Source organism: Vanellus vanellus (assembly GCF_965231255.1).
Source record: "Vanellus vanellus genome assembly, chromosome: 5".
Taxonomy (NCBI): Eukaryota; Metazoa; Chordata; class Aves; order Charadriiformes; family Charadriidae; genus Vanellus; species Vanellus vanellus.
Genome location: NC_138910.1, coordinates 45,136,572 through 45,162,368, shown reverse-complemented (window position 1 = coordinate 45,162,368; position 25,797 = coordinate 45,136,572). Strand labels below are relative to the sequence as shown.

The window sequence follows — 25,797 nt, the reverse complement described above, 5'->3', positions numbered from 1 at the left end:
TCATCATTTTAGTAAAAGTATCTGAAGAGAGCTGATTATGTTTTGGGAGCTGACACTGGTGTGCATGTACAAACAGCAGTAATGTGGTTCTTTGAGTGCTGGCACAAGATCTGTGCTCTGCCAGATCACCCAAAACAGAGAAGTTCTGCCCTAAGCTGATCTGCATCCACACTGCTGCTGAATTGTTCTCTGGCTGAAGTTTATCTTGGTCTTCAATCCATATGAACCCTTGATGGGACATTCAGTTTGAGCTTGTCATGAAATGTCCCCAATTATTTGTATGAGTCAGACAGGTATCGGTGATAAACGTATAGCCACGTTTCTTCTAAGTGGTATTCATGCAGCAGGTGCCATGGGCATTTTTCTTGGTCTTTCAGGCTGCGGAGTGGGTTCCTTTGGTGATTTGGGCAAGGCCAACCTTTTCCTCCTGTGGGGATGTTTTTAAGGGACTCCTCCACGGATCAGACATTTCATTGCTGCGGTCTGAGGGTGCTGGTTAGAGTAGATTATCACTGCATGCTCTAGTGACAGGCAAATGTGACGGGGGGACAATGTAGCCCAAATTCTGCCACAAGACATCTATGCTGGGCTGACCCTGGCCAGCAGTCAAACACCCACCCAGCCTCTCGCTTGCTGCCCTTTCCTGGGGCATGGGGAGAAGATGGAAGGAGGGCAAGAAGACTTGTGGGTAGATGAATGCCATAACCTCAAACGTCCTCTCTTCTTTTCCCTGAGCTCTTATTGCTGAGCACAACACTTATGGATATCCTTTGGTCACTGTGGCTCAGCTGTCCCAGCTGTGTCCCCTCCCAGTCTCTTGCCTACCACCAGCACACTGGCCTTTGGGATGTTTGGAGAGAAAGCCTTTATGGTCCTCAAGCACTGCTCAGCGACAGCCAAAACATTGGTGTTGTACCAACACTGTGTTAGCCCCACACGCAAAGCACTGTGAGGAACATGCTGTAGTTTTATTTAATATATTTAATGGTATTTAACAAGTTTTTATTGTAATTTGAATCCTGTGTCCACAATTCCCAGAAGAGCCACATGACCAAAGAATTAAGGCTTAATTAACATGTGAATACGTTTTGATTAACTGAAAAAATAGCTTTACACAGAATTAGAAACCATCTTTGCATAGATATGTGTCTGGGGAACCCCTGGAATTAGATGACCCCACTGCACAGCCTTGTGTTGTATAGTGAAGCGGTTCCCTGCTTCTCTTCCATGGGCTTCTCCTTCAGCCCCATGGGCAGGAGAGGGCAGCTGGGCGCAGGTTCATTTTTTTAAGGCCGTATATTTCATCAGGAGTGAAACCTCAAACTGCCCACATCTCAATTACCTTTTTAATTACTTGGTTACCAATTCCCATGCTAATTACTATCTATGCCCCTTATATCAGCACTGCTGTCATGCAGCCAGGTGATTATGGGAGGGTCCTCAACTCTTGGTGCTTGGAGTGCATTGAAAGTGTTTTTTCTGCTTTTTCATACCGCAGTAACTGTTCTATGGGAGACAGACAGCAGAAGGCATTTGGCAGGCCCTGGCTGCTTTCTATCTCTGCTGGTGAGGCCTCGAGAGCTTCATAGGAATTAGTGTGTCTTGTTGAAGCTTTTTTCTTCTGAGTGTTTTGCTAGAGGGTTGTAACATTTATACCTGTCTTTCTGAATTCTTCATGCAGCTGACTTTTTTTGTGTGTGTGATAAAGACACACATTTCTCTGTGTAGAAAATACCCAAAATATTTTAAATTCTATTGTATGGAATTATTTAATACCAAGAACTGCACTTCTAGAAGTGTTATACTGCTAATAAGCTTTACAGTGGTTTAAGCATTTAAACGTCTTCATTCCCTGGTCTTACCTTTCGTGTTGTTGCCTTAATACCCTTCCATAACATGTTGCTGTTTTAATAAATCAGTGCCTTTCAGATTTCTGAAGTTGCTGTGAATATCTGCATAGGTGGCCAGAAGGTACATGCTGGAAGCTAGCTGGCACCCTGGGACTCAGGATAAAAACACTGGGTTTACAGCTCAGGATTTAATAACTCTTCCTGAAGCAGCAATTTTTCCCTGCAGGTTTTCAATTTCTAACTCATGTGAACTCCAGCGTGAAGAACTCCCAAGAACCATAGACCATACTGGTACAGGAACAGTATGGCTTAGTGAAGCTTTTGCTTTAAAGAAAGTATCAGAAGAAAAAAGATGTTTTTTTTTTAAAGAAGAAAAAAAAAAAAGGAGCCTTGTTTAGGTTCTGCAGGAAGATCACTTGCTAGATTATTTGTGATTTTAATTGCATCTTCCTCATGAAACTTTGTTTTGCAGGTACGGATGTGAAAGATGCCCTGGTAATAAGTGTTTCTACAGGAACAAAATGTATCAATGGTGAATATATGAGTGATCGTGGTCTTGCATTAAATGATTGTCATGCGGAAATTATATCTCGCCGGTGCCTGCTTAAATTTCTATATACACAACTTGAGCTTTATCTAAGGTGAGCTGGAGGGTAAAGGAAGATGAGCTGATCACACAGAGCTGAAAAGGTGTCTGTGTAAAACGTCTTAATTATTTCAATGTGAAACACTTGTCCTGTTGCATTAGGATACTTAATTGAGAATTCAGGCCCTTTGCCCTAAAGTTTGACTTTAACAGAACATGTATTCAGTAGGTGTCAATCATGAGAAGGGAGGACAGAAAAAAATAATTGGGAATCATTTTGTAAACTGTAAACATGTAAATCTAAATAATCTCAAGTGGGCTAAAGGGTGGTGATGTTTCATTTGCTGGTAAGTGCCTGAAAGCTCTTATGGGGTGTCAAGGGCTCTCTGTTTCTTGTCTTGGTGGTCTTTTGCTATTTTTAATAACTGTTAGATTTGAACTGTAAAATTTCCAGACATCCTGTGTCTGTTTTTAATGCCTATTAAGACTGCCCAGGTTATGGTTGTTTATGTGTTAATATCAGTTTTGACTCTAGCTTTATTCTCTGTTTCAGCAATAAAGAAGATCAACAAAAATCCATTTTTATCAAATCGGAGCGAGGCGGGTTTAAGCTGAAGGAGAATGTGCAGTTTCATCTCTATATCAGCACATCTCCTTGTGGTGATGCTAGGATTTTCTCACCGCATGAAGCAGCACAAGAGGGTATGACAGCACCCTACTCAAGCAAGGGAATTTAAAGTATTCTTTGAGCATGTACAAGTGGCACAGTTAAAATTTAGGTGTCTTCTTTCCTTTTAGCGTAGATGGGTGTTAGACAAAGATCAGTCAAAAAAAAATCTGAGCTGTTCTTCTTGTATGGTAGTTAAGTATAGAGTGATCCACCATGTGGTATTGAAGAGGCTGAATGCTAGCCAAGATAAGCCAGTAAGTCAGCAAGTATTTGTATAGAACTAAAATTATTTCTGTCTTTTAACAGTGGTTGTCTGCCTGCCCCTTTCTTGATCTGTCCATTAACTTCATTCTAATGCTGTAATGCTTAGAACAGAATCGAAGAGCTACCTGCTGCGTATTGCTTGATTGTGGAAAGCTTGGTTTAATTGCAAGTGTGTTTTAGAAAACAGTATTTGTGAGAGATGTCCAATGCTGCAGCTAATCTGCAAGGAGCAATAGAAATTATAATGCAAGCCAGCAGTTATGCAGACAAATACCTGTAATCAACTCTTCTTATTGTAATGCTATCTGTAATGCACTTTGAGAATGCTTCTCAGCTGATTGTAAGCAATTTTTGTCATTTAGATCAAGGCGACAGGCATCCAAACCGCAAAGCAAGAGGACAGCTACGGACAAAAATAGAATCTGGGGAAGGGACCATCCCTGTGCGCTCTACTACTACTATCCAGACGTGGGATGGCGTATTGCAAGGAGAAAGGCTACTTACCATGTCCTGCAGTGACAAGATAGCAAGGTGAGATATCGAATGGTTGGTTTCTCTGCTATTGCTTTTTAGTGCTGAACAAGAAAGGATGATTGTGTGATAACTGCAGTGAATGTGCAGATGATTGATTGGCTTATTTCATTGCTTAGATGTAGCGTGGGAGTGGTTGTAATTCCAGTGATAAAGCTCTGATTCTTCACCTGCAATTGGTGTCAGACCTTCTGCTGGCTTCAGAGGAAGGTGAAATCATCTATCATTCCAGCCACTTCAAGTCATGACAGATCTGTTTTGTATTTATATCACTGGGAAATCGCAGAGAAGTGCTTTTTTTTTTTCCCCCTAAAGCAGTATATCATTAGCAAAACAGTGTAATAAATATATTGTGTTAGTTGCATTTGGATAACTTCCTCTGATGATATACATCCTTGCCCCATTATTGGAAGTGTTTAAAGTCAGGTTGGATAGGGATTTGAGCAACCTGATCCTAGTGAAGGGTGTCCCTGCTCATGGCAGGGAGTTTGGACTTGATGATCTTCAAAAGTCCCTTCAAATCCAAACCAGTCTGTGATTCTATATCAAAAATACATACATGTTCCATGGATAGATTTAGATTTCTATTATTTTATAAAGGGAAAAAGTGTTGCAACTAAAAAAAAAAAATCTTAATTCATGGGCACTTTTATTTTTTAGCTTCATAATTATTTTAATTTCAGCTTAAATATTTTTACTGCAATTAAAAATTTTGTTTCCAATACTAGTGTTTTTATTTATATATTGTCTGATTGCTTCTTTGCTACACGTTTTTACAAAGATTGAAAGGGTTTTTTTTCTCAAAATCTTAAATGGACAAGTGATTACGCCCACAAAAAATTTAGCAGTGGTATCCTTTAACAAGTATCAGAAGTATGGGAGAGTTGCAATATAACTTTTTTTTAAAAGAGTCTGTGTGTTTGCAGTCTCTGTGTTCTTGCAAAATAGAAAAATGCCAAGTTTTTCAGCTGATGATATTTTAATTATTTTTTAATTAAAATAGCTCTGCTGTTTTGTCAAGTTACAGTTAGTCTGATTCAAAATTTATTAAGTGTATTAAGTTGGAACTATTCTTGTGAACTGCATATGGCAATTGAAATATATGGGAGGAGTGTTATGTGATTGCTTTGTTCGTCCAGTCTTGTCTCAAGTAATTAAGCATCTCTACTGAAGGAAGACATTTTACTTTCATTTAAATCACCCTAACATAAATGGATAGGGCCTTTCAGAAGCTAGGACAGTGGGATGTTGAAAGGTAATTCTACAAAATTGACATTACAATTTCTTTTATAATATTTTCAATAAAATTCACCAAATAAATTTCCCAGCTTCATGCCAGGGACTTCTCCCAATCACCTGACATGATAATCACATTACATTCATTTGACTTCTGTCACATCATCATTGCTGTCAGTGCAAATAAAAAAAATGAAGACAGTTGTTGAGCTAGAACACATTTGACTGTTTTGTTGATTTTGTGTGATGCAGAACAGAATCCATCTCTCGCTTGCGTAGCTAGCTGTCACCTCTGCTTGGGGCTAATGGGAATAATTTTGTTTGTGCCAGTGAAGGAAGCAAATAGAACCCCTTGACACAGCACAAAGACTGTATGACGGGTAAGGAGGCCCAAATTTTCATATTCTCTTTTTTTCTTTTCTTTTTTTCACATTTCCCTGACACTTATGACCATGGTTTGTCCATTTACTTTTGAAAGAATGCATTGCTCTGTAGTGTCCACCAGTCAGTCCTCCAGTATGCCTGAGCTCTGTGAGCTCCCCCTGAGCTTTCCCAAAGGTTCACAATCCCAGCCTGGAAAAGATACGGAAAAGACATTCAGGGTGCAAGATTGCACAGGCAGGAAAACTTGTATCTGAACAGCCTCATCTGTGTGGGTTATATGTATAATCCAAGCTGTTACGTCCAGCCTCTGAGTCCTTTGTTGCAGTGTGCTGTCTAGAACCCTCCTGAGCCAGGTAGAAATATCCAAGAAAAATTGTGAGGAACATGGAAAGGCCATGAGCGTAATCCTATTTGGGTCAGAAGCATTAGAACAGGATTATCCTGGTTGTGTTAGTGCCTGGTGGCACTGCAGTGTGGTGTCAGGGTGGCTTCTTGATCAGAGTAACTGTTTTGGGACATTAATATACATACAGTTTTTTTAAATGTATCGTAACCTTGTTCCATGGTACTTTATTATATTTATTTTTGTAATTCTCCTTTGATGTGTTTTTCTGCCTACATTCACTTTAAGTTTTTTGGCCTCAAATAATTACTTAATTTCTCGTGAAACATTCCAGTTGTGGCTAATGACTTGCTGAGGAGAGGAAAATTTTTTTTTCCATCCTGTGTTATTGCTAGGAAGGCTGTAGGAATTGAGAAGTGCTTTAACATTAGGTTATGTTCTTAAAGGGGAAGTCATTCTACTCTAAAGAAGGGAAAAATTATTTCTGATAATCTTTCATGTGAAAGAACATCATGTCCCACGCACTGGCCTCATTTTGTGCTTATTCAGAGTGGGAAGTCCAAACAGATGTTTGTAACTCAATCTTTCTCTTTGTTTCCCCAATGGCTTCGTCATCTTGACCCCACCACCTAATTTTCTGGGACTGACGAAGTTGTACAAACACATCTTAAAATCCTAGGCATGCTTACTGAAAGCTGCATGTTCTGCAGCTATGTTCATGCCTACCCAGCTGTTTTCGAGTTTGAGAGTTATTTCTAAGTGGCAAGCTCCATGGCAGACCTGGTGTGACTTCTGAACAGCAATAGCAAGAGCAGGTCTTCTCACCAGTTCTTTACCGAAGTGACAGTGGCTGATGTGGTGGCTGTGTGACACCTAGGGAAACTGGGGGAAAGTGGTAGGAAACCACTACCCAAGATGTAGCATCTAAATAACCAGATGTAGCATCATGTAACCTCTCAAACTTGTGACCTCAGTCTTGACCCAGGCTCACAGGTGTCCCGCAAATCCATGCAACACTGGAAAAGCTGGGACATCTCAGAGCTGTGTGGTTGCCAGCTACAAGCGAAAACAGATCCTCTTGTTCGTAATTGCAAATCTGACCTCAGGATAAATAGAAAGATGTTTGCAAGAAGTGCTAGTGTGAAAGACCATGGACTTCTTGCACTTACTGATTTGTAGTGTGGGTTGTTGACTGGGCCGCTTGATATAAAAGACTCCACTCCATGTAAAGATGTTGCTGCCTGTTTATGCTGTGGCTCATAAAAGGCGTGGGCTGATCATAGAGATTCCATTAGTCTCTTAAGGAAGCAAAGAGAAATCATATTTAATATCAGAAAAGAAACCAGATTGTGGTTAGCTGAATGAGGTCAGCTCTGCCTATTTGTTCTGCCAGGTGATGAGAGTTAAGTCCAGCTAGATGGGCGTCCACAGCAGGCAGATAATGACCTGCCCAATGCGGGTCTGAGTTGAAAGTTGAGCAGCAGAAGCATCCCTGCACATGGATGATGAACCATAGTGAATGTGGTTGCAGACAGACAAATGCTTGTCACCGAGCTACAGAGGTGAAGGCCACCACAGGGCTCAGCAAGTATCCCTGGGGATGCTGCTGGCCTCAAACTTAGCAGGCTAATCACAAGCAGTCTTGGAAACCAGAAACATGCAGGAAAACCCATGGGCACAGCTACTTCAAACACAGGTGCCTTCTGTTCAGACCTAGCAGGAGCCCCTGGGTTTCATGGCTTCCAACATCTTCGTGGTAAGAAGCAAGTTTCCCCACATCTTGGGGGCACAGTGACCATGGAGAGCTCTTGGTTCACGACGGAATTCAAAAGACCTTGAAATCTTGTTGGTGTTGTGGTAAGCCAAGCATGCCTTTGGGATTACTGCCCGAGACAGCTGCCATCTGAGTTGCGTGCCTCTGTCACGAAGGAGTGCAGGAGATGCATGTGAGGAGGTAAATTGCTTTCTGGGGATAGTCTGACATCTCACATGTTGACATCTTCTTTCCCTTACCATCAGTTGCAAGTAAAAGCTTGTCATAAACAAAATGCCTACCAAATAATTTTTCTTTCTTCATAGTCATTGCTGTTTATATTAATAAAAGCAGCTCTTTGAATTGTAAACACTTGTTTTTGTCAGGTTTTGCAGTCTATCATAAATAAAACTTCATTTTTTCAACAGTAAACTCTCATTTTGGTAGTTGCAGGAGACTGTTAATTTTCCTGCTATGAATTTTGACACCAGTTCCTCATGCACACCATTGTAGATACAATGTGTAGTGACTCACCTCTTCCATACTGCTGTCTGCTTAAAAGAGAGTGATACTAAGATGTTTTATATTAACACCAAGCTTTATTGCTTACTGCTGTTAGACTCAGCTCATTTCTATGTTTTCTCTAGAATAGTGCAGAATTTCTATGCAGTTTGGGCTTGGAAAGCTGGAAATGCACCTGAAATTTTTCAGACGGCTGAATCTTTCAGGCTAAACAAAAATACTCAATGGAAAGCAGAGTTTTTATATAAGAAAAAACTTAATCGAAAAAGATTATCTGCTGGCACAACTTTGATGGAAATTGCTCAACAAAATAATAAAACTGATAAGAAATGAGAGCTGTATGTAACTATGCATTATTTCTTCCTCATAGCAAACACTGAATATATGACTATATGAAATAATCAGGAGTTTAGAGAGAAATAATAGATTACTAAAAGGATACATGTTATATGTCAGACCAGATGTAATTTGTTGCTTCTCACAGTTTGCTCCATCTTGCATCATTTTACTCAGCACAGTGGCCTTGCTGATATCAGTAAGATTCTGTGCAGGAAAAAGCATCATTTGTCCAGTGCGTATTTACTTTCTAAAAGCAAGCTAAATTTCAGCTGGGTTTGGAAGTGTGCTTTTGATAGTGTATTCTCTGATAGAGAAAGTGTTTTAGGAGAGTCCCAGCACCATGCCCAGGTGCTGCATCCCTCCTGAGCGCTGCATCTCTGTCTCTCGGCAGCAGTCCTGCGGTTTTTGTGAAGCTATACTGTAAACCGAACTAGAGAACTGCCTCTTCAAAATAGGAGGCCAGGGGTTTGTTTGTTTAAAAAAACAAAACAAAACAAAACAAAAACCAGCACTTGACTCATGTCACTGATCTGACTTTATAGAGAGCTGTACAAGCAACGAAATCAGCAAGCTGAGGAGGATCAAGGTGGTGATGGGCAGAATCCTCTTCAGTCAGTCTTAGCGCTGGGGAGATGATGGGGTGCAGCTTCACACTTTTTAGCAGCAGCAGATTACATCATCCTTTGACTGTCATCCTCCTTATGTTTTTTAACTGTTTGGGGCTGCTCAGTGGCCAGATGGTCAGATAAAGTTATAGTTTCTTTTTCCTTGTGCCAGAAAAGCAGCAGTAGCTCACATGTGTAGTGAAGGGAACAGTGAGCCTCCTAATCCAGGTGCTCGTAGGGGCAGTTGTGGTGTGTTGCCTGGCCTGTCCGACGAAAAAGGAGAGCTATGGTTTTGATTTGCAGCTTTTGTTTCCCTTCTCATGCTTAAGTACTTTTCTAATTATTGCTAGAAAAGCTTTAGAAATTCTGTTGCCTTGTCAAACATGGCAGGCTTAAGTATCACCTCAATGAGCCCTGGTAGAGAGTGAACTGAAGTGCTTGGTGACTCTGAATTGTCTTCTGTCTCACAAAAGGCAGCTCTGAAGTGAAAGGCCAGTTCAGGATGAGTAATTACGGCTTTGTTTGAACTTTCTGGCATCATGTCAGGTTGCCTTTCCTTGCTCACTTGCAGAACTGCAGAGTTGAAGCTGAAAGAGTATTGCAGGCTACTGAACTCACAGTTCACAGGCAATTGGCTGCAGGTGTCCCTATCCACACAAGGTGCCCCAATTTCCCAGGCATTAGATGGCTGACTGGTTGATGGAGAGCTGTTCACCCCAGCAGCCATGTTCTTACTCAGCTGCTGAGTAAATCACCAGTAAGGAGATCTAGACCCCTAGCTCAAATCAAGGCAATTGTGTGTAAGTGCAGGCAGTCTGGACCTAAATCCTGTGGCTTATGCTTTATATCAATATAAAAGCTTGTATTTTAACTGTCAGTTTTATTTTGAAGTTTTGTAAAGGTTGTGAAAGAAAATTCTTGTAGTAACTTAAAACTAGAGCACTCAGAATATGTAAAATACTGTCACAAGAGGCACTGGTTTTATGCTCAGCTAAGACAAGCTTCTCAGGCTTTTCCAGTGAGTTTTACATTGGAGGGTGTCTCCCTGCCTGCTGAGGTTTTCTTCCCCTTCGGCAAATCTCTTGTCTACGCGCTGTACTTTAGGCATTTTGGTATCACCGTTGATGTGATGCAGCATTCCTGTATTCTGCTTATGCTTGTGCTTTAGTGCTTTTCTCTGTTGCCATTTTCCTGCTTTAATGGTGAGAAAAGAAACTGCATGGGTCCAGTCTGCTCTGTGATCTGCCCTTTAAGACTGGACCTGAGATCAGGTCATATTCTGTGGAAGCGCTGCATTTTTGTCCATGGCCAGTGCAGGAGAGATTTAAACTGCTGAATTTGATTTAATGATGGGAGAGTTATCTTCTGTTATCACTGTCTTGAGCCATCAAATGCTCCTAAATAAGTACAAAGCTGCAGCCAGGGTCTATGTCTGCTGTACTGCAGTGTGGAAAGGTTAATTTCTGTGTTATAAACTACATTCAAACCTTGGAAGGTTTGAGTTTGCAAGCTAAATTGCAAACTTCAGTTACTTAACCCTTTTCTGATACTATTTTTAATGTGAAGAAAAAATCCTTTGCTTAATTGTTTCACTGGAAAGGCAACACTGACTAATAAACTTGTCTGTAATAAATGTTGCTGTTTCTGCTCTGCACAGTTTATATTGAAATGCAGAATTTAGCCCATTAACTTCAAAAGAATTTGTGGTTTCAGTAAACTTTAGTACTAGATTGACAGGATTTGTTGGTATGCATACTGGCAATTCGTGCTTGGAAACTGGAAGGATGAGGCAGTTTTACTTTTTCAGGAGCCAGTGCCTGTGGCCTTTTAAAAACTGTTGCGTGGTATTGGTGTAGCTTCTTCTCAGTTTATATCTATAAAGGTTGTTTTTAGTGTACACACTAAAGGAAGTGAGAACTTACTGTTTGACAGAAAGAAGCACAGTATAAAAAAGGAACAACAAGAAAGTCTCTGTGCCGTCCTTCCTTTTGACTCTGTTACAATCTGCAGAATTTCATTGGGGTTTCATGTTTATCTCTGTGCTACTGCCAGTTTCTGATACAAGTATATGTTTCTATAAACAAATATATGTTCTTTTATTATAACAATTGAAATTTAGAGCTAGTTTTATAAACCTAACCACTATCCAACCCTGCCTAATCAATATTAAGAGCTTGAGGCTTTGGTTGTATGAATGGTTTTTGCAAACCTTGGCCTTGCAGCAAACCAGCTGCTCCAAATCCAGTGCTCATGTACAACAGTGGTAAATGTGATGCAGCACACCCCAGCAAAACAGCAGGCATGTGGGCAGTTACAGAGTAGCTCATGTAGTACTAGTTCATACAGTTCAACTTGCAGAAGCTTGCTCACGTGTTCCTGCTCCTCTCATTTTAATCAAATGAAGTTGAGCAAGACAAACTTCATCTTTCGTTTTCTGTGCCAGAAAAGGTCACCAAGTGTGGGAGGAAGCAACAAAACACAAGCTCTGGAAATACTGAAGGCTGAAGCAAGGAAAAGGGTCTGGAAAAGGTTTTATATAGGGAGCTAGGGCTTGCAAGAGGAATGCTTTGGCCTTTTTTTGAATGTCGGTCACTCAAGTACTGTTCATGAAAAGTAAAATGTGATGTGCCTCACTGAAGGAAACTCGGATTTTGTGTCTGCATGTTTCAGATACAATTGTTAGACCCCAGTTTGCGATGCGTAGTCTTGAATTCTTTGCATAGTATTATCTGTGTTTGTAGCAGTCCTTATGCTTCTCTATGTTTGATGTAGGTAATACAGCAAATAAGAAAATACTATTGTGATTCATTCAGCACTTGAAATGCCTCTGTGTTTACAAATTTCTATTCACGTTAAGGTCCTTAGAAAGGCATCTAGGCCCTGGGAAGCAATAATTTTCACTTCATATCTTTACTCTGTCGTTTTGTTGCTGATCGCATTTTCAGTATTATACAAAAGACACCATATTCAATGTAAAATATGCCTTATTTTTTATTAGCACAGTATTTTTACTCATTCACTAGGGCCAGCCTTTTTAATGACAGGTGAGTAAACTAATGCACATTGCCTCCATTTTCATCCTCAGTAAAGGCATGCACAGAAATTGTTTCCTTGGATTGCAATTTTTTGTTTATCCCTTTTTAAAACGTTTTGCAAGTCGTGTAGCCGACGCATAGCTCAGTTTTTGCAGTAGCGAAGCTGTTGTTCTGTATAGTTTCTAGCCCGAATGGATGATGATATGTAGCTATGCTATCCCAGCACAAGCTGCAAGAAACACTGTTAGCAATGTCAGAGTTCCCTGTTTTCCTAGGGGAACCTTGCCAACCCAGTTTAGGATGGGCCTTTCAATGAGGACTACCATTCTATATGAGCACAAGAGCTTGCATTGTGCTCATCTGTTTTATTCAAGCACCGAAAGTAACTTTCCTGCTGGTTGTGTTGGTGTGTTAAGCTGTACTATTTTAATAGCGCTAAGCTGTTTGCAGGTGTACCTCAGAGAAAAGGACAGTGAAAATACTCTGCAGGGGACTTTGAGGTTTTAAAAAGTAATTTGTATGACTATTACATACAGACCGAGAGTCAAAGCTTGATCAAATGAACACAGCTACAAAAAAACACTTTGGTATTTAGCTCCGATGCATGCTCTATCCCTGCCACCAGACCTGATCCAATGTAGGTCACAGTGGTGCAGACAGGGATTTATGTTTGGAGTCTAAGAAGCAGCTAAAGTGAGCAAAGAGTATATGCACTCTTTGTGTATTTTCAGTTTTCAGATTCAATTTTCTTCCTACTCATGGATATCACAAGCAACTACTTACATCCTTTCTGGCAGCAGGATGTGGACAGTTCGGCTAGGGTGACAAGGACAAGCTTTCCGTATGGTGATGAAGTGCTGAGGTCTTGCCAACAGAATCCTTCTTGCATTCTTGCCAGGTGTCTTTTGGAGGCATCAGCTACTGTTTCTGACTGAGGATCTCACAGTTTGGCTTTCTCCAATCCATCTCTGGCATTAGGGTTCTGGAAAATGCATCACCGGACATGTTAGTGGGGAAGTTACAGAGTCTGCTTCTGAAGAGGATGCTGACAGTACACCTGTTGTTATACATCATCTTACTCAGGATTTCGTTGAGCATCCCATAAGCTGATCTATGAAATTCTGGCAGGTGTCATAGCTATGCTACCATAGTCATGTGCTGGTCAAGAGAAAGGGTTGAAAGTCTGGTCCATTGTGATTGACTGCTATTATATTTGGCAGATGTTACTTGTTCCATTAAAAAGAAAGTGTTTTTTTTGTTTTTTTGTTTTGTTTTTCCCTCCTTCTTAGGTGGAACGTATTGGGTATTCAAGGAGCCTTACTTAGCCTCTTTGTGGAGCCAATTTACTTCTCTAGCATCATCTTGGGGAGTTTATATCATGGGGATCATCTATCCAGAGCCGTATACCAGAGGATAGCAGAGATAGAAGATCTACCACCTCTTTATACACTCAACAGACCTTTACTTAGTGGCAAGTATCTAATGGAGAAGGCCGTGCCGGTAACTAAGTCTGTTCCAGTAGCAATGTGATTTTGCAGTTCTCAGAACCTTGCAAATTATGTACTGTGAGTAAACTGCTTTCTGGTTACAACAGAGAAGTTATGGTCTAAACCTAATATAGATACTCAGTCAGAAATACCATAGCAAGGACCCTTCATAAGTTAAAAGGTGGAAAGAACTGGGGTATGAACCTTTGGATGTGGTTTCACATAATTGCTGTCTGGACCATGCCCTAGTAATATGTGAGGCAAGTTGAAGGCCCAAGCTTAGTGAAAGCTTCCCACCCATAGCTCTCACTGTCACTTCTCTTGCCATTGCAGATATTTGTTGAATGGCCACATCATTAATCAGTATGCCAAGATAGAGACATTTGGTTCACAATTTCTAGGTCAATAACCAACTAAGAATGGATGGAGAGAACATCTCAGCTGCTGTCGGTTGTATTTTCTTTTTGTCATCAATCTCTGTTGGATGCGGCATTGGCTTTAATTAGCATGGCCCTCAAGTTGTTTGCATAGCCCAATAATCCTAATATTTTAATTTCCACTTTCTAGTTTAATGCACAAATGCTGCATTCAGAGCCTGGTGGCACATTCTTTGGGAATATTTTTAATAGATAATTAAATATATCTGACAGACAGCAATATGGTAAGCCCCAGCTGGTGTAGTTAGCGGTTGTCTTCTGCAGCTGCTGTTGAACATATAAGTACTGTTCTTTGGCTTTGTGCTGATCCTAGCCTCTAGTGGGGTTAAGAGGAATGGCTGTATTTGAATTAACAGGTCGTAACTTCTACTTAGGCTGTGACTTTCAAGGGAAAGTTCTGAAGTGTCTTAAATTCTAAAACTGCTAGTTACAGTAATGCTGTGAAAGCTTTAAACCTGAAATCCCTTATCCTCCCTTTCAATGTGTGCATTGCTTTGTTCTGTAGAGCTTGCCTTTTGGCATGTGTCTGTTTATTTTCCAGGAAAAAAAAAAAGCTCAGTATTTTAAGGCATGTTTAAAGTTTGACATGAATTTCTACAATCGATTTAGGGAAGTAGCGGGAAAAAGAGCCTACTGAACAACCAGCATTTCTTTAGATTAGAAAGGTAATTAATAAGGATTCCCTGAACTAGGGCATATTAAAATGTTAACAAATGTATTTTTTCTTACATTAGCAAGTAAGTAACAGCTACAGCGCTCACATTACCAGATATTAAATTATGTGGGCAGAGTGCCTGATGTATGGACTGTTTCTGCCTGATTTTGGAGAATTTTTATCAGTTCTTCAAATCAGGAGGTTTGGGGTGGGGTAGGAGGAGTTGTTATCCTTTTAACACCATATAATAGTACCTTGTCTTCTTAAAAATCATCTTTCTGCAATATTGATATCACCTATTAGCCATGAAATAGCACCATCTATTTAAACAGGTCAGCTGGGATTTACTGAGCAGTAGAGAGAGTTCAGAAATGTTCTCAGCTCTTGAGTTTTCATGAAAATCCATCTCTCAGAAATGTTTGGGAAACTTGTTTGGGAGATTGGGCAGAGAATTTTGTTGATTGATTTTCTTCTACTGGTTCATACTGGTTTAGTATTGAAAGCTACTCTTCTGACTTATGCTGTTGGATTCAGCTGGGGCATTTGTGTAGCTACCCGTCTGCTCCTTGATTCACACATTTTACAGTGTATTCTTACCTGGAATAAGTAGTGCAGAAATACCTGTCCCCAATTCTATGTTACTCCTGGTACCACACACACAACTGTGATGGTGACTTATTTCTACCAGAGGGATAAACTAAAAGAGAAATATCTGTCTTTCCCCACTGTCTCACCTGTTAAGATGAGAAAGTACTGTAAAAACTGGTGTTTTTTTTTTCTTCTCTCATAAAACAAGTTTTATCTCTGTAGGGACAATTGCATTAAGTCAAAGTTAGACTGAGTTGTTGTTATCTACTGCTAAAAATTGTCTTTTCATCATCTTTCTTTCCTCATAGGAGATTTTCTACTTATACCTCCTTTTGCCAGCAAGTTAAATGTGAATGTGCATGTCAGAGTATCTAGTTTTCAGCTAGGGGATGTGGGAAATCCATATGTTGGTAGAAAACTCCCTCTCCGTGCTGACTCTTGGAAGCCTTGGTTGCAGGACCCAGCCTTTCGGGATGCCTTTAGCACCACAGCACTGAGGGCACATGAGCTCTCACTGAGAATTGGGCAGCTGACTTGAAGAGAAGACAGGTTTGGATCTTGTGACTTTCTAGAATAATCTGAAAAGGGATTGATTTCTCAATCGAGTAGAATGAGGGTGATTGTATAAATCAGCCAGTAACAAAGTGCTAGTCTGCAGGGTAATCTGCACAGACTCTTTTTGGAGCCACTGTGGGAGGTGAGCATGAAGGTGTTAACCCAGGGTGGAAGTAGGGTGGCAGAGCTCAGCAAATACTCCATTCAGAGAATAAGCTTTTGAAAATCCTTGGAAGCGGAAGTTATTAAATATAAGAGCCCAATACATGTAAATGATGACAAGCCCTTCTTCACTGGAGGCAACTGGTGTGAACCAAATTTCAGCAAGCATCTGTCCTTGTGGTTCTTGTTGCTGGTAGGTGTGCTCAGATGCCCCAGCCCCGAGGACCTGGGCTAATGGCATCCACTGGGTCTATGACCACAAAGCAGATTGCAGGGTGGGCCCCGATTTTCTCTCCTGTCTGCGATGGCTACTCAGCTGTCTCCGAACCCTGCAGTAGTGCCTGCTTTTGTGGACAATGCCTTTTTTCTTAGCTGTGATTATAATATTTAACAGGTGAAGTCTTCCCTGTTTTGATGTCCAGTCAGTTGATAGTTTCTTATGATTTAGTTTCTCTAGAGCTTCCCGTCTTTTACCAGAGTATGGTCAGAAATTACATTGTTGGTGGTTTTGACCCATTCCTAGTGGTGCTGCTGACAGGTATTATTTCAGTTCTTGGATGAAACATCCTGGAGCAGTGTCACATCTGCTGATTATCTTGTCACCAGCATGAGAACTGTCTTAGGTAAGACCAAGATCTTAAGGTATGATCTGTCTAGCCCAGTACTCTTCACCACAGGTGGTTAGGCAGTGAAAAGTAGAAGGAAACAGTAAGCCTCTGCAGATATCTCCAGAGAACCGCAGCAGTAGTCTGCCGATCAGGGACATCCAGAGTCAGGTATTCAGAGTCTTTGTGTTTAGGAATCCTTAATGGCTCTTTCATTCATGAACCCCTAGCGTTTTTTTTTTTTAACTGGTTTAAACTTTTTACTATCTGCAGCCTGCTTTAGTAGGAGGGCTGTAGGACCTGTAAAGATTTGTGCAATGGAATTTCCTCTCTGCTTATTTAATTAGATGCTCCTCAGTGCCATGTATGATACAGGCTATAAGCAGTTGTGCCACGGCACTCAGTTTTCTGTACCTCTGCGATATTCCTACATAAGTCCTGCATTTTGCAAGCTGAAAAGTCTTAGTCTGCTTTATTGATCCTTGCACGGAGAACCTTCCACATAAGGATTATCCCTTCCAGTTTACAATCAAGTTTTTGAGCTAGTGAGACCAGAGCAGCACCTGATACTCAAGATAAGGCAGCAGTACTGATTTATATGGTAGCATCATGATAATCTGTTCAGTTCCATGATCCTTCAGTAAAAATTTCAAACATTCACTTTGCTTCCTTTGATTGCTGTTGATCATTGACCTGACCTTTTGGTAGAACTGAATATTCCTGAATGCTAATATCCAGCTCCAAGTCCAGTAGTCCTTATGCAAAATTGCTTTGTTTTTTCCTCATATGTATTACCTAATATCTGTGAAGAATTTCACCTGCCTTTTTATTGCCCATTCACTCAATGTTGTGAGCTTTTTTTCTGCTACTCTGAAATTATTTATTTACCTTCTTAAATAATTTAGTATCATCAACAATCTTATTCACCTCATTTTTTTTCCCACATACGCATTTTCCAGGTCTGCACAGAGCTTGAGGCTCTCCAGCTGTGTTGGCTCTTCCCAAGGAGACAGTCTTCATCCAGGTTTCCTTAAGCCTCTTTTTAAGGTAGACATTGAGCAGAGAGGCCTTCTGCTCCCTGGGCTCTCTAAGAATTGCTGTCACACTGGCCACCTCCAGTCTTCAGTTACTAAGGCAGTTTTTGTTGAATCGTTCCCAATATTGCTGTATTTACATCTGTGCTTAGTAGTGTGGTATCATAGTTAGAATCATAGTCGTCTAGGTTGGAAGGGACCTTTGAGATCATTGAGTCCAACCATCAACCTAACACTGCCAAAACCACCACCAGGTCTACACATCTTTTAAATATCTCTAGGGACGGTGACTCAACCAGTTCCCTGGGCAGCCTGTTCCAGTGCTTGATAACCCTTTCAGTGAAGAAATTTTTCCTGATATCCATCCTAAACCTCCCCTGGCACAACTTGAGGCTGTTTCTTCTTGTCCTATCGCTTGTCACTTGGCAAAAGAGACTGACACCCGCCTCGCTACAACCTCCTTTCAGGTAGTTGTAGAGAGTGATGAGGTCTCCTCTCAGCCTCCTTTTCTCCAGACTAAACAACCCCAGTTCCCTCAGCCACTTCTCGTAAGACTTGTGCTCTAGACTCCTCACCAACTTTGTTGCCCTTCTCTGGACACACTCCAGAATCTCAATGTCTTTCTTGTAGGGAGGGGCCCAAAACTCAACACAGTGTTCAAGGTGGGGCCTTACCAGTGCCGAGTACAGGAGGACAATCACTTCCCTCATCCTGCTGGCCGCACTATTTCTGATACAAGCCAGGATGCTATTGGCCTTCTTGGCCACCCAGGCACAATGCTGGCTCATACTCAGCCTGCAGCCTTCCTGCTAAAGATGTCATGTTTATTCACTGGTAAATAAACATGGCACACCCTGGCACACCTCTGAACTCCTTAAAAAATGGAGTCGCATTAGCCGCCTTTCATCCTGGAGAACTTGCATGGTTTTTAATGTGAGGTTATGTACTATGACTGCTGTTCCTGCTGCCTCATCTTTAGTTTCCTCAAACGCAGTTGAATATTGTCTGGGTCCCGTAACCGGTATTTGCTTACTTCATACACATATCCTAGAACTATTTTGACTGGCACCTCAATTTCAGATGGCTCCTCTGCCTGTAAAGGGGGGCTCCAGTCTGAGAACCCACCCACCCTTTTTGCAAAAAATTAATTTGGTTTTTTGTACACAAGAAGGCTTCAACCAACACAGCAAGAGTGTTTATTTTAAATGTTCATGCCTCAGCACTCCTCTGACTGCTGTCTACATTTGCATTTAATTATTTATTTAACAAAAATAAATCCTTCAGCAGAGTCTTTGGTGATTTTTTTGGCTGTTTCCTTGGTACCTTATCCTCCTATTCCCATTGGTGTTTTTCAGCTCTCTGCTCCTTTTTAATGAAGCTTTTTTGAGCTCTGTCCTCAAAAAACTTTCAAGCTTTATTAAGCACTGGCACAAAGAGCTGTGACCTTTGCTTTTGCTTATTATACCCCGTTATAATAGTATTCAACAATAAGTTCTGAGTGATGTTCTCTAAATAGCTTAGTTATATCAGTTTTCAAAGGAGAATAAAATATTTTATTTTCTATCCTAGCTTTCTCTCCCATTACTAGTTTCAGCTTGTGCTATGTCCATGTCTAGATTTTGAGGGAGAATATATGATCCACCTAAAGTGTTATCAGACTCATTGCTTTTGAGTTGACCTTTATTGGTTGTCCATGCTACCCATGATTCACCTTCAGGGACTTCTTTGCTACCTCTCCAGGGTCCATGCAGATAATTAAGTAGCTGAATATGGTGTTGTAATTTAAGTCTATTTGAAATTCTGAGTCTGAGGTTTTTTTATTTATTTAATTCATCAAAATAACCTAAAGAATGCAATTGTATAATTGCCATGGAAATGCAGTGCATACTGGATGTTCAGCTTCCTCATCTTTATTTGATTTTCTTGTATGGGTGCTTGTGATGACACAGTTGTCTGAGTAGCTGATAGGGCAGGAGCAGGCTCAAGGAGCAAATGGTGTTTTGCAGTACTTGACGAACTATGGCTGATCACTGTACTTGTTCAGCAGTGTATGGAACAAAAGCAAAGGTAATAGTATAGATATCATTAAATTAAAGAAAAAATGTGACTGACCCGCTTGTCATGTGGTCGCAATTTCTTAGCCCTCTTGCCTCAGTAGTTTTGGTAAAACCAATTTTTGATTAAGAAGAGGTTTGTCAGCATGGGTCTGTTTCACATAAGCTTCACAAAAGCAGCCAGAATTTGCATGCTTTTGGAGGCTCAGAGTTGAGATTTGTTTTGTGTGCACCCAAACTCTACAATTTATTAGGTGTTTAGGTGAAAACATCATGTTGTGTGACTTACAGACCAGCGGTCTTTGCTCTGCAGTCTTTGTACTTCAGTGGCACAAGACATGCACAGGCGTTGCGCATGATCAGCTCCGATTTTCAGAAGGTGTGAATGCATGTGATCATTGCCAGCCATTCAGAAGGACCGCAGAAGTTGTGATGAGGACTTTTTGACTCTAGTCATAGAATCATAGAATTGTCTAGGTTGGAAGAGACCTTTAAGATCATCTGGTCCAACCATCAACCTAACGCAGCTAACACCACTACTAAACCATGTCTATAAGCACCACGTCTTTTAAATACCTCCAGGGATGGCGATTCCCTGGGCAGCCTGTTCCAACGTTTAATAACCCTTTCTGTGAAGAAATTTTTCCTACTATCCAATCTAAATCTCCCCTGGTATAACTTGAGGCCGTTAGTCATAAAGCCCTGTTTTTGCTGGGTCTTCTTCAAGTATTGTTTGCAGGATATTCTTGATGGTACCTGCTCAGCAGGGACTGCTGTCCGCCCTCCCAGGTTGGTCAGTGTGTGAATCCCACATCCCTGCTCACCAATTTACAGGTTGGTGGGTGTAGATCTGTGGCATCCTGCAGATGGTATAGGTGCCTCTACTGTATTTCAGCCCCTGGATGCATCTTTCCTCAAAGAAATCTCCTAAAAGAGCTCTTCAGGAAACTTTTGTTCTGATTCTCATTTTTTTCAGCTTATAACTTAAGAAAATGGAGAATGGTAGAGTTATTTTTTATTATTTACTTACTCAATTGCTGGTTATCAGTTACAGTGACCAGTTTGACGTAAACCAAGCATAAAAATGCAACAGCTTCAGAAAGTTCAATATTAATCATATTTCAAAATGTTTGTTTATTTATTCAATGAGCAATTGATTATAGTAAGAAAACTGAATTTTGTTGTGTCATTCAGACCTTGTAGATCTCGCACGCTCTCAGCGCTGGGCCCAGAGGTGCCATGAGACCCAGGCCAAGCGAGACAGTCCTACGCTTGGGCACCTGAGGTTGGCTTAATTTTATTTATTAGATTGTGTTTCAGATATCAGCGAGAAATGCATCTGGCTTCAATGCTTATGTTCAATTTATACATATACACTAGATCTATAAAGTGCAGGATCTAGCATGACCTCGGAGTAGATTTTAAATAGAGTCTCACTGAGAGTTGCGTTAAAGTAAAAATGGGATTTTTACTTATTAGAAAGAAAAAAATCCCCTGTTCATTTTTTCTCTCCTGGTGAGACAACTGAGACATCTTAAAGGTAGAGTTATGCCACCCCTGTAATGTTTGCAGGATCAAAAATGGTATGCTCCTTAGTTTTTCCATGGCATGCACAACCCAAATTCATGGCCCCGGCTGCTGCTCCTGAGCACTGTCTTGCTGCATATGCAGGAGAGGAGTTGCACGTGGAATGTGCAGTTGCAGCTGCTGTGATCTTCAAGCATGGTATTGCAGTCATTATATACAGTGCATCGCTGCAGCATTGGGGTGCTGTGAGGGAATAAATCCTGCCCTGGGCAGACAGCCGGCCTTGCTTCATGCTTGGATTAGACTTCTGGTGACTTTGTTTCTCTGTTGGTAGAGATGAAGCCCTATTTCAGAGGTGTTGCACAATTTAACATCTGAGCAAAATGATCTGCATCCTCTCTTTAGTCCTGCAGTTTGCTATTTCCGGGCACTGTAGGTAGCAATGTGCATGTAAACTGGGGAGGCAGCTGAAACACAGCTGGATTTATGCTGAAAGACTCAAATGTCTGCCAGTTTTGGCTTTGTGGAGGATGCTGAGGATGGGGCTCACTTTGTCTAACTTGGATGCTCACAGCGTCAGTGCTGCTGCCTATGCTAGTCGCGCCGCGCTCCAGCTAGTCCATAAGAAGGAGGAAATAGATTGGTAGCTCTTAATGAAACATGGTTGACAGCCACTGAAATGTAGGCACCTTCATGCCTTGGTTTGCAAGGCATCTTGCTGTCTCATACTGCTGCTCTGACTTAACTCCATTTTTATGAGGGAAAGTGATAAAGCACATATTATAGGAACTTCTAAATAAGCACAACCTCCCTGAATAAGACTGCAGTCCAAAGTTGTTGAATTCTGTGTGTTGAAACATAACAAGGGTTCATAGTTTCACACCTGTTTTGAAATGAGATAAACAACATGCACCTAATTTTTTACAACAGCAGAGTGAAAGGGAATTCATTAAAGAGTTACAACTGTCAAAACCTCACAGAATCTGGTCTTTCCTACACTTGGCCTGTCCTGCTACTGAGTGGGCTCTGAGAGCAGCAGTTTCTTGTGCAAAATCAGAGCAACGTTTTTTCTGCTTTGTAATTATGTGCAAGTTAATAATTGGTTCATTAGTTTACTCTATAAGCAAGACCAGATCCTCCTGAGATGTATGTGGCAAGGTGCTCATGTTACTGTCCCGTGGACTCCACAGACCTCTCCGTGATCCCCTCCGCTGAGAAGGCTGGTGTCTCACAGCTCCAGCAATGCACACTTGCCCTGCTAGAAGGACAGGAGAGAACACTTTAACCAGGATGAGAATGAGATGTTGTGGTGGTGCAACCCACCCCTCCTTAGGCCACTTGGTGCTTCTTGTAATTTCCCCCGGGCCACATAGCAACCTAACATAAGTCAGGCACGAATTGTGACAGGCAATGGACCAGAACATTATGGCAATCCCTTAATGCACCTGGCTCCCCCATCCCCTATTGCTTGGAAATGATATCAGTAATCGATCACCCCCTTGACAGTACCTGGATCATAGCCCAAAGGGCCAGAACTAAAAGATCTAGCAAGTTCTGGGCCCGCACAGCTGGTGGAAAGTACCAGAATATCCCATTGTCTGAGTTGAGCCAGAGTGGAGAAGTACCTGACGAAAGTCAATTATCTCAGGCCCTATAAATAGTGGTCCTAGTGAGACCCTTTGTGCTCTCCTGGATCACGGCAGGCTGTGACCAGAATCTCCCCTGAGTTGGGACACCACTCAGGCAAACACCTCAAGGTTTAAAGGGCCAGGGAAAGTTAACCTTCTCGAGACTCAATTATGTCCTGTTGAGGAATGCTGATTGTATTTACTCTAAACTGGAGAAGAGGGAAATTTCAACTATGGGCTAGTCTCTCTCATCCACCTCCTACCTATCTATGTGTCTGAATATACACATTAGCCTTCAGGAGTGTGAGTGTCTGTATATTTTACTGGCTCCAAATATTTCTGTCTCTGCACGTGTAGTCAAAAGGGGCACCCATCAGCTCACTGGAGTCGCCCACTGCGAATGGACTTTGGTCCTGGCAGTTGAAGACTCGGGTGGTGTGTGTGCAGCTCCTTGAATGGTGTGTGTTTGTATGTTTTGTGTTTACGCATATGTACATACATATATTTTGATTTAGGATTCCCTCTAGTAAATTAGTGTGAATCTTGTCATTCTCAAATCTGTATTTAAGTCACCGTTTTAATTATAACATATTCTACTGAATCACCTTGTTAATCCTTAAATTGGTTAATGATTTAGCGCTGCTAAAATTCAACCTTTTGATCTACCTGCAACCATTAATAAATCTTAAGTTGTTGCTAAATCATAACTGTGTCAAATATTTTCATTCGCAAGGCATGTGCATGGCAATATCTCTATGAGTTGGTGAAAAGTCTGTGGGAGAATATCCTCAGAATAAAAGATCCACTTGTAAGACTGCGTAGCAATGTGATTTCAGTAGCTCTGCTGTGTTGCTTACTCTCCAGTAAAAACAAAAATCAAGAGTTAGTATTTACTATTCTCATTAAACATGGCTTTTCTTTCAGGTATTAGCAATGCAGAAGCCCGTCAGCCAGGGAAGGCACCAAACTTCAGTGTGAACTGGACAGTAGGAGACACTGGTCTTGAAGTTATTAATGCTACAACCGGAAAAGATGAAATGGGTCGTGCATCTCGCCTTTGTAAGCATGCTTTTTACAGCCGCTGGATGCGTATTCATGCAAAGGTATATCTTCCAGAGTGCTAGCTTTTCCACTTCTTAATTCTTAATGAAATACTGTGCGTGCTGCTTTCTGTATTTGGAAGCCACTTTCTGAGCCTGTTTTAAGCTGAGCCTGACATTAGGTACTGCTCCATGTAGTAATGGAAAAGAACTATGCGTTTGTTTAGCTTATTCTTTAATTTGATGATGTCTGGTCCAAAATGCACACAAGGATCTAATAATCCTTGGTTTATAGCTAAGTAAACAAAGGGTGCTATCTCCTTTCAGCTTGTCTTCTCATTTTAATTTATTTGGAAGGATAATCCCAGTTTCGCAGCAATCGAACCGACTGAAGTTTCACTCTGTCTTCTCAGAAAGAAAAGCTACAAGAAAGTATCTGTCAGTGGCTTTTCAGTGTCTAGATTTCTTCCACCGAAGGAACTTGATAATCCAGACAAAGCAAAAGGCAGGCTAGCTGGGGTGAGACTAGTCCCAAGAGTGCCTCTGCCAGGATGTGGCGTGGCACCTCAGAAGGGCTCACTTTGCAAGAGGCAAACGTTGGAGTTGGGTGCAGTGAGCTGGGTATGGAGCTGTGATGGCTAGAAGGAGCAGTACTGTGTACTGGTCTTTGCCTGAACATTCGGTTTAGTAGTTCATTACTCTGTTTTAATACTAATTGTTTTAATAACTCAGTCATTCTCAAACTGCTTGGCTTAATGGTTTCTTGTCTCTCTTCTTTTTTTGTCTTTAATCCACACAGCTTTCTTCCAGCTTGCGCTCAAAGATCCTCAAGCCTAACCTGTACCATGAAACCAAGCAAGGAGCCACTGAGTATCAAACTGCCAAAGAGTGTTTGTTTAAAGCATTCCTGAAGGCAGGACTTGGAGCCTGGGTGGAGAAGCCTATAGAACAGGATCAGTTTTCTCTCACAGTCTAATTCACAGACTACACATAATTTTGGAAAGGGGGTTGTTCTGGAAATTCCTGGTGTCCAGCACTGCTTTCTGGCATCTCCACAGCTGTCAAAACATCTTTTTACTGTTTGGAGTTCGTTTCTTTCCTTTGTTTTTTTGAAACTTCATAGTCACTGTTTCTGTTTTGCCTAAGTATTGAAACTCAATGACGATCAAACACATAATTGTATATTTTGTTATGAGAAAGTAATTTCTGGTGTATTTCTAGAAATACTTTTACTGTAGAAAACTTGCAGTAAGGCTGTCCATACAGTATACAATGACTAATTTTTTCTGGGTTAAAATAATTCCTTTTTTTATTTCAATGTCATCAAGTGCATGAAGAACTGAAAGTTTCTCTAGGTTTTACACCACACTTTTAGCTTAATATTTTTAAAAGAAAATAGGTGACAAAGCTGATTCTACTCCTCTGTTAACCTGTTTTTGAACTGCAGATATTTCTAGCATATAGACCACAGAGCCAGAATGGAGTCTGGACAGCTAGTTTTTCCCCACTTCCTTGCTCTTTAAAACCAGCTGCTGAAAATTTCATGTCTTTGATGTATGTATTTATTAGTCTGTGACCCAGTTTTTAACATGCAGCTTTTTATTCTGTTTTTAAAAATACATTTACCTCCCATTTACACACATTGTGAAGTCTTTGTGTTTTTTACCATTGTAAACTGGAAACAGCAAAATAATTATTTATAAGTTAAGAAATTTAGTTTATTAAGTGCAGAAACTTGTTTAGAAGTAGCTGATTTGTATATCCCAAGAACTCATCAGAATACAATCATAACTGTAACAGTAATATGACAACTTCAAAAAAAATGTTGCTCATTTTAAGGGCACTGAGCCTGAATTGCTAAAAGCAGTCACTTGCTGGATATTAATTGCTCTCCTCTCGAAGAAATG

General features: G+C 40.9%; 1 protein-coding gene across 1 annotated transcript in view; it reads left to right on the top strand.

The window, feature by feature from the left end:
* ADARB1 (adenosine deaminase RNA specific B1) overlaps positions 1-25,526 on the top strand; it is a 53,652-nt gene extending 28,126 nt beyond the window's left edge. Inside the window, exons 5-10 of the mRNA XM_082484374.1 lie at positions 2,323-2,491; positions 2,990-3,138; positions 3,733-3,901; positions 13,408-13,589; positions 23,775-23,953; positions 24,690-25,526. Of these exons, the coding sequence (XP_082340500.1) occupies positions 2,323-2,491; positions 2,990-3,138; positions 3,733-3,901; positions 13,408-13,589; positions 23,775-23,953; positions 24,690-24,866 (1,025 nt within the window). The 3' untranslated portion in view covers positions 24,867-25,526. The remainder of the gene's footprint in view (positions 1-2,322; positions 2,492-2,989; positions 3,139-3,732; positions 3,902-13,407; positions 13,590-23,774; positions 23,954-24,689) is intronic.
* The last annotated feature ends 271 nt before the right edge of the window (positions 25,527-25,797 follow it).